Genomic DNA, 9,189 nt, shown 5'->3' on the forward strand with positions numbered 1-9,189 from the left:
TCCGAGGGCGGTGACCGGCACGTGCGGTGGGGAGAGGAGCTTGGAGGTGCGACTGCTGACTCGAAGGAAGGAGGGAGGGAGGGAGGCGCGGGACCCGGAGAGGGGCACTGTCTGGCGGGTATAAATCGACGGGGCAAGTGGGACGAAGAAGAAGGCATCAATCACCAAGTTGGCCTCCTCTCCCGTTTCTCCACTGACGCCACTACACCAGCACCAGCAGCACTGCCGCCGCCGCCACCAGCACCGCTCGATTCCCCGTTTCTTCCTCCTCCGCCTCCTCCGCCGGCCTCCGCGGCTGCTGCTCGGTCGGCGGCGCTCGCCGGGTGCTCGGGAGCCATGGGGAGCAACAAGGACATCAGCCTCGAGGAGATTAAGAACGAGACCGTCGATCTGGTAAACGAAGCTCCCCGCCCCCTCCCTCTCCGTCTCTCTCCTCCTCCTCCTCCTCCTCCTCCTCTCGTTCCTCCTTTTCCTAGGTTCCCTGTTCCGAGGCGAGAATTCGGGAGACCCGATAAAACGAGGGAAGTAAAACAGGGGGAGTTTAAGGGTTTTTTCCCCGGCATGAATCCTCGAAAGTCGCAGGCCGATGATGGTCTCTCCCAGTCGCTCGCTTCTTCGGCGTATCATTTCCGACTCTGTCGATGCATGCTCGGATGATTATTATTATTTTTTTCATTTTGCAGCGGAATTCACCTCCCTCGTTCCTCTTTTTTCTCTTCTTTTCTCCCGTTTCTTGATTTTTACTCCAAAAGTTTTTTTTTTTTTCCGGGAGAATCGGGTTCGGGTTCGGGGGTATTCGTGTTCGGCTCTAGCATTTATGCGGACTTTTTGGGACGATTTTTTTTTTGTAGGCTTCGGATTACTAACGCGAACGTCCCAAAAATTTATTTTTTATATTATTATTATTATTGTTATTATTTGTTTATTTCTCGAAGTGCCCGATTTTACTGAAAGAAAGGGCAGGAACAGTTTTCTCTCTGGGTGGTTCTGTTACGTTACCCTACATAGCCGGCGTGAACCCGGTTCCGGGTCGGGTCAAAATGTTAATGTTAATGTTTTATATATATATATATATATATATATATATAAAATATTAACGTTTGACATGTCGTCGCGGGGTTTCCGTTAGTGGCTGACGTGGCGGGCATTGATGCCTTGCTCTCTCCTGGGGCTGTGCTGCTCGTTCTTGGTTTTTTTATTTTTTATTTTTTATTTTATTTTATTTCCGGTTTGCTTTTCCTTTGAATTCTTTTTGTTTCCCACGTGTCTTGTGGATTGGTTTCTTGTAGCTCTTCCCCGCTTTTTTCTCGTGGGGGCAAACTATACTTGGCGTTGGGTCTTGGGTCTCTCCCACGTGCCGGACACGTGCCCCACACCCGACCGGTGCCGGTCCTTCGGTAATCGCGAATTCTTGCCCGAGCTTAGATTCATGTGGACCGGATCGATCGCGATTGGCGAATTCGTGAAGGCTCGTGCCGAATGATTCTATGGGGGGTTCGCATCAAAATTGAAGGATGTTATTAAGGGTGTACATCGGTCCCGATCCAACTTGATAACCGGATAGGATCAACTGGTTTACGGTTGGTTCCTAGTTCCTGGAAGGAACCATTCCAACCCGGTGGAATCGGCCCAGAGTATGCGTGTGTGTATATATAACATAAAACATAAAAAGAAATGATAGGCTTGACAGGGTCGGTGTGAGAATTGACCCTATTCCGTCACTTCCCATTCTGAAATCAATTATCCCTATGTATTACTGCCTACACCTAAGTATATCCTTGTCAAATTCATTTGAATATTGAAAATTTAACAAAACCTATCACACTGGTCGGATAATTAGCCATGATAATTGCCTTATCAAATATTTTCTTTTCCTTGCTTATTCGTCAAGATCCAGACGATTGCAATTTTCCACGAGTCATGAAGTTGTATTTCACCAACCAATAGATTCCACCATCCTCTTATCTTTGAAGCTCGAGTATCTTGGTCCTTCTATTCTCTATGCATTAAGATAGGGTTGTGGATTGCACGGAAAACTTATGACTTGATATTTAGGCGAACACATGACAACATCTTCCTCTCCTCACCAGCTCCCCATGAAGCATTCCATCCAAATTTATTTAATCCCTAATGATTCTTTTTTAATTTATCTCTATTTCTTTTTCTGTAAGACATCTAATTCGTTTAATTCCTTCCGGTCAATTTTCCATAGGAAACAGTTTGGAAAGACTAACACCCTCTCTCCTGACAATTATTGTACCGTATTATATTGTCCCTAAACTTTTTTTTTTTATCTCATTTCATAGCTCGCATTTTAACTTCAGAAAAAAAAAAGAGAAAAATTTATCTTTGGTCTTTTCTTTTTCTTTCTCTTTTTGTTGGCTTTACCCCTCCTCCCCAGCGAAATCATTCTTGATCTTGAAGTGCATTCTTGGTGCGTAGTAGTTAAAATGAACATGGTAATAACAGGTCAAAAGAAGTTGGCTCGTGCTTTTCCATCCTCCTTTATTTTAAGTCAGAATTTGGACGGTACCGACATAACATAAGTTGGGGAATTGTAGAGGGTTCATTGTATTTTTCGGCAAAACCATGTTGTTTCCTGGAAATGCTTAGAAGCCATTCCAATTCTTCCTCCTTCGAAAATGATTGCTTGGACTCGCTGGTGGACAACAATTTCAACCCTGCATTATCTCAATCACGGTCGCTACCTGGATTAATGGAGAGAGAGAGAGAGAGAGAGTGAGAGAGGGACCATCCTCGTTGACTTTACATTGCGGTGGAATACTGAATAGTCTTCAAGTTCACATGATGGGTGCGACTAATTTGATCTTCTAGAGCTCCCAATAATTTGATGATGACTTTCTTTTAGCAGCCACCCACTTGGACCGTTTGGGGCTAGTGTCCGACTTCTTTCCATCTTTTGACCATTTCACTTTGACCTAACTGACTCTTCCCTTCCATTGAAAGATGCTTGTTGAATGGCACACCTCTTGGGCTCGCTTGATTTCTGTGCTAGTGAAACAGTCTTACTAAATTGCAGCAAATTCACAGTTCAAGCTAATGCTATCATAAGAAGTTTCTCAGTTGTATTATTACTACCACCTGACATATACTAGGATGCCTGCCTGAGAAGCCGATTGTACACTACTGATATTGCACTCATATTATCTGATCTGGACTTTAGATACGGGTGAGAGGAGGTATTGCTTGTTGCTCTAGATGTATGTTGGGGAAAGAATCATTATGGGGCTGGTGAAAACTGGATAGGTTCCCTAAGCTTCCGGGCAACTTGATTTTTATCAAAGTGGATTGGGCTCTGACGGTCACCTTCCGTTTCGCAGGAAAAGATTCCGGTAGAGGAAGTGTTCGAGCAGTTGAAATGTTCGAGAGAAGGTCTGAGCTCGGACGAAGGAGCCCACCGGCTTCAGGTTTTCGGACCAAACAAACTGGAAGAGAAAAAGGTTCTTTTTAGATTGATTAACAATGGATTTTATTGATAAGCTTCAGTTCGCTTCTTTGAATCTTTGCCATACAATTGATGTGTTGGCCTGTTAAATGCAGGAGAGCAAAATTCTCAAGTTTTTAGGCTTTATGTGGAACCCGCTGTCGTGGGTCATGGAAGCTGCCGCTCTGATGGCCATTGCGTTGGCAAACGGTGGTAAAAGGCCTCCAGATTGGCAAGATTTTGTTGGTATCATTGTCTTGTTGGTGATCAACTCCACCATAAGTTTCATTGAAGAAAACAATGCTGGTAATGCGGCGGCTGCCCTTATGGCCGGTCTTGCTCCCAAAACGAAGGTGAGAAGAGAGATGGTGGACGAATAAGAGTTCTATTACTGACATGATCGTAATGTAGAATCTGCACTTGTGGTTGTAAATGTAGGTTCTCAGAGATGGCCGATGGAGCGAGCAGGATGCTTCGATCTTAGTGCCTGGAGACATCATCAGCATCAAACTGGGTGATATAGTTCCCGCGGATGCCCGTCTCCTTGAGGGTGATCCCCTTAAGATTGATCAATCCGCTCTTACTGGTGAATCCCTTCCCGTTACTAAGAACCCGTCGGATGAAGTATTTTCCGGTTCGACCTGCAAACAAGGGGAAATAGAAGCGGTTGTTATCGCTACCGGTGTGCATACTTTCTTTGGCAAAGCTGCGCATCTGGTGGACAGCACCAATCAGGTCGGTCACTTCCAGAAAGTTCTCACCGCGATCGGTAACTTCTGCATTTGCTCGATTGCCATCGGGATAGCAATAGAGCTAATGGTCATGTACCCGATACAACGCCGCGAATACAGAGACGGGATCGACAACTTGCTGGTTCTGTTGATCGGAGGGATTCCGATTGCAATGCCTACAGTTTTATCCGTTACTATGGCTATTGGATCCCACAGGCTCTCTCAGCAGGGCGCCATTACCAAAAGAATGACTGCCATTGAAGAAATGGCGGGGATGGATGTTCTTTGCAGCGACAAAACAGGAACCTTGACCCTGAATAAGCTGAGCGTCGATAAGACCTTGATCGAGGTGTTTACCAAAGGTGTCGAAAAGGAGCATGTCATTCTTCTCGCAGCGAGGGCATCTAGGACTGAAAATCAGGATGCAATTGACGCTGCGATTGTCGGAATGCTTGCAGATCCAAAGGAGGTATGATTCATATTAGTTCAGATATTTAAGGCTTGGAATGTGCATGACTTATTAAAATTATTGGACCATGAAGAGTATGGGTTGTTGTTCACGTTTCTCCTTCTGGGCAGGCCCGAGCTGGTATCCGTGAGGTCCATTTCCTTCCATTTAATCCAGTGGACAAGAGGACTGCTCTGACATACATTGACTCGGATGGGAGTTGGCATCGTTCAAGCAAAGGTGCTCCAGAGCAGGTACTGGTGCTCGTTTTCCTTGACAGGTGCAGCAATGGTAGATTCTTGGATGCCACGGATGATATATTTAATTCTGATGCCGTGGACAGATATTAAACCTCTGCAATTGCAAGGAAGATGTTAGGAAAAAGTCTCATGCCGTGATCGACAAGTTTGCTGAGCGTGGACTTCGATCTTTAGCTGTTGCAAGACAGGTGTGCTAATATTGTGATCCACATATCTAATTGCTAAGGCCATGGAATGGTTCATTTACTTGCCTCTATTTGAGATTTGCAGGAAATTCCCGAGAGAACAAAAGACAGCCCAGGTGCTCCTTGGCAGTTTGTAGGTTTGTTGCCTCTTTTCGATCCTCCCAGGCACGATAGTGCAGAAACAATCCGAAGAGCCCTCAATCTTGGTGTCAATGTGAAGATGATTACTGGTAAGAACTGGTGTGACAGAGCTCCATCAATCACTAGGTAATGCTTTCTTTTACGGATGTAATTTTTGTCCTCCTTGAATTTTCAGGTGATCAACTTGCTATTGCCAAGGAAACTGGTAGGAGGCTTGGAATGGGGACAAATATGTATCCTTCTTCTTCATTGCTTGGCCAACACAAAGATGCTTCGATCGCAGCACTTCCTGTAGACGAATTGATTGAAAAGGCAGATGGATTTGCTGGAGTATTTCCTGGTAAGCTCTGTTCATTTCCACGATTCTTCGCGTAAACTCGATTCTACGACCCACTCAACCTGCATTGCACTACCACCAATTAATTTGTTTAACCCTATGAGATTGTGATATCCTCTTTTAAGAGTTCTGTGTAATTTCTATGCGCTGACATTCTAATTGGTGCATGTCAGAACACAAGTACGAAATCGTAAAGAAGCTGCAGGAGAGGAAGCACATATGTGGTATGACTGGAGATGGTGTGAATGATGCGCCAGCTTTGAAGAAGGCGGACATCGGGATTGCAGTTGCTGATGCCACTGATGCTGCCAGAAGTGCCTCGGACATTGTCCTCACTGAACCGGGATTGAGTGTCATAATAAGTGCTGTGCTGACCAGCCGGGCTATATTCCAAAGAATGAAGAATTACACGGTTAGTGATTTCAATCGTGTTTCCAGACTATTATGCATATGCGTAACTGTATTCCGAGCTTACCCCAAGGTGGCTTATCTTTGCAGATTTATGCAGTCTCCATTACAATCCGTATCGTGGTAAGTTCTCCATATCAATTGTGGACTCAAGATAGGGAAACTCTTCCCTCGCGAAATTTCATGCAATCAGTCTCATCATTTTGCTTCTGCAGTTTGGCTTTATGTTCATTGCTTTGATCTGGAAGTTCGACTTTGCGCCCTTTATGGTTTTGATCATTGCCATCTTAAATGATGGTAAGACCCATAGTTTTTCATTCTTTTACTCCCAGTTCTCATCATAAATGCCGATCAAGAAGCATCAATTGATTAATCATCTGTTCCAATCTCAGGAACAATCATGACAATCTCCAAAGATCGAGTGAAGCCATCTCCCCAGCCAGATAGCTGGAAGTTGAAAGAAATTTTCGCTACTGGAATTGTTCTGGGAGGTTACCTGGCATTAATGACTGTAATTTTCTTTTGGGTCATGAGAGATACTGACTTTTTCTCAGTAAGAATCTGTTTCCTGTTTGGTTTTCTACTTCTATCTCTCATGTATATCTTTCGTTGAATTACTGGGATGAGAAGTAATAAAATATAGCGACCCTATTCTATGGTGCAGGACAAGTTTGGTGTAAAATCAATCCGAGGTAGACCTGGTGAAATGATGGCTGCCCTATACTTGCAAGTGAGTATAGTTAGCCAGGCTCTAATCTTTGTCACCAGATCGCGCAGCTGGTCCTATGTTGAACGCCCGGGACTTCTCTTGGTCAGCGCATTCATAGTTGCTCAGCTGGTAAGAATTTCTCGTTCCATCTGTTAACTTTCTACTGGGAGCATAAGTTTGCTGCGGCACTACTAATGACTAATCTCATTGGAGTCCGGTTGAAGTGAGAATTACGGATTTACTTGCTTTCACTGATGATGACTGGTTAAAAGTTCTCAGAAAAGTTTGGACAATCGATAGCTTAATCACCATTCAACAATATGCTCCCTGATACAAAATTTACATGGACAGGTTGCGACACTCATATCGGTTTATGCAAATTGGGGTTTTGCGAGGATCAAAGGAACTGGATGGGGGTGGGCTGGTGTCATCTGGCTTTACAGCTTGGTGACGTATGTTCCGCTTGATATTCTTAAATTCGCAATTCGCTACATTCTGAGCGGGAGAGCATGGGATACCCTTTTGGATAACAAGGTAAATTCACTAAGAAAGTGGCACCGCCACGATTATGTATCGAGAAAAACCCTACATTCTGTTAATTTGGGCCAATTTTATCATGCAGACCGCCTTCACTACCAAAAAAGACTATGGCAAAGAAGAGCGAGAAGCTCAGTGGGCAACTGCACAGAGGACTCTACACGGCCTTCAGCCTCCTGAAACCAGCAACCTTTTCTCTGACAAGAGTAGCTACAGGGAGCTTTCAGAGATTGCAGAGCAAGCCAAGCGACGAGCTGAGGTCGCGAGGTGAGCACCTTAATTCTCATACTTCAATGCTTGTAATAAAATGAAGTTCTTTACGAAAAAACATAGTTCCACCTACTTCGCTTCCGTACCTGTTTGCTTGCCTGATAACTGAAGTTCAAAAACCATGCTGTATTTGACGGAGCTTAGGAGCCATACTTTCTCAATACAGAGATTAAACTGTTTGCTGCTAGCAGTTCCTTTTCGCCATTTAAGTCCTACATGCGATGGTAAGGAAAACTGAATCTGTTGTTGCAGGCTGCGCGAGCTACATACTCTGAAGGGCCATGTCGAATCCGTGGTCAAGCTCAAAGGCTTGGACATCGATTCCATTCAGCAGCATTACACATTCTGAGGGGCTTTTCATCCGAAGCAGAGGAGATCATATCGTGGAGAAATGGAAAGTAGTCTTAAGGATTATGATGACGAAGAAGCGTATGGAGCTTTTATTAGTCTAATAGGACAGCAGAAAACGAAGTCGGTAGCGGTCAGGGTCGTAGATTTTTGCTGTCACCAGTATAATGCATGGGGGCTGCTTTCTCTTTGACAGAATGAGATTTAACTCTTCCTTTCAAAGTAGCCATGTTCAAGTAAATTACTGAATCTTGTTCGGATTTTAATGATTATGTTTTGCTTGAAGCATAATCTAGTCCACAGTTCTCAAGAGTGGTCTGCCTGGTAAAAGAAAAGGAAAAACAAAAGATTAGGCATTTGGTAAATGATTTTTGTTAAATAAGCAATAGGGACCGTTTGTTTGAAGGAGAACTGTTTTCGGGAAATTGCCTTTCGACTGTCCGATAATTGTACAACGGAAAACTAATCGATTGATGAAAAACATTATCCGTGGACTGAAAACAATAAACATAGATTCAGGGAAAATCAATTCCGTCCTAACAAAAAGAAAATTACTTTCCCTAAATCATAAAATAAACGAAAACTAGCTATTTTCTATTAAGAAACGGCTTCCCCTTGACTTGAAAAATGTTAGACTGCGAAATCGCAGTTAGGGTTGGGTCATCTTCAGTGAAAAGGTTTTGTGGAAATCCACCCCAATGACTTTCAGTTTCTCTTGATCATACACCCATTCTCCCCTATTATTCCTTAAAAAGTCAATTTTATATGCGGTAGCATGAAAATGCTTTGTATTTTTTACCTGAACCGCAACTATTGATGCCGGTTTTTCGATACTAGTGGATTTCTTCCTAACCCGAGACATCAACAAACTCTTTTTTGTAGTTTTGCTTCAAGTTTCGACAAAAAGGGATTTGTACCTTTCTCAAGTGACTTTCGAATGCCTCTTAATCTGGCCAACAAATTCTTTTCTTCTGGAAAATGTTTCCAAAGACATTATAATTCCACCCCTTGATGGTTAGATTTAACTTTTGGAAGCATTCGTACTATCGCATCAACAAATAAACAACGTCTAGAAAGATTACATGATGCCCTATCAAGGCGCTTGAATAGCCTATTGTATCCATTCCCCCTGGGCCCACGCCATGTAAAATTTCATTCCCACCCAATCAAGATCAATTAGACGACATTTGTCAATCCCACTCTCTAAACCTAGCACATTTTACAGCATTGACTGGTGCACCCCCTTTCTTTTCGTCCGGAAACGTGACATCATTAAAATCACCCGTGACCATCCATTGTTCTATCATTGTAGCAGCTGTCTATTCAAAATGATCTCTTAATTGTGCTTTGTCTAACTCATCTGGTTTTGC

The 9,189-nt window shown here is 43.6% G+C and overlaps 1 protein-coding gene across 1 annotated transcript; it reads left to right on the plus strand.

Annotated features, from left to right (window-relative positions):
- Positions 1-275: 275 nt before the first annotated feature.
- Positions 276-8,098, plus strand: LOC115671531 (plasma membrane ATPase 4-like). The gene is made up of 16 exons (XM_030593143.2): positions 276-393; positions 3,342-3,461; positions 3,562-3,798; positions 3,884-4,645; positions 4,756-4,878; positions 4,968-5,072; positions 5,155-5,299; positions 5,386-5,550; positions 5,721-5,959; positions 6,046-6,078; positions 6,171-6,252; positions 6,348-6,508; positions 6,620-6,793; positions 7,016-7,198; positions 7,287-7,468; positions 7,724-8,098. The coding sequence occupies exons 1-16, from the start codon at positions 337-339 to the stop codon at positions 7,818-7,820; spliced, it is 2,865 nt and encodes a 954-aa protein (XP_030449003.1). The 5' UTR covers positions 276-336; the 3' UTR covers positions 7,821-8,098.
- Positions 8,099-9,189: the final 1,091 nt, after the last annotated feature.

The sequence above is a fragment of the Syzygium oleosum genome, unplaced genomic scaffold, assembly GCF_021117445.2.
Source record: "Syzygium oleosum isolate NSW1041296 unplaced genomic scaffold, Sole_v2.1 Sole_v2.16, whole genome shotgun sequence".
NCBI lineage: Eukaryota > Viridiplantae > Streptophyta > Magnoliopsida > Myrtales > Myrtaceae > Syzygium > Syzygium oleosum.

Bases quoted from the DNA above. Each gene is read 5' to 3' on its own strand.
- LOC115671531 (XM_030593143.2), top strand. From the start codon at position 337: ATGGGGAGCAACAAGGACATCAGCCTCGAGGAGATTAAGAACGAGACC. The intron at 5,073-5,154 runs GTGTGCTAATAT...TGAGATTTGCAG, and splicing joins CTTTAGCTGTTGCAAGACAG to GAAATTCCCGAGAGAACAAA. The intron at 5,551-5,720 runs GTAAGCTCTGTT...GGTGCATGTCAG, and splicing joins ATTTGCTGGAGTATTTCCTG to AACACAAGTACGAAATCGTA.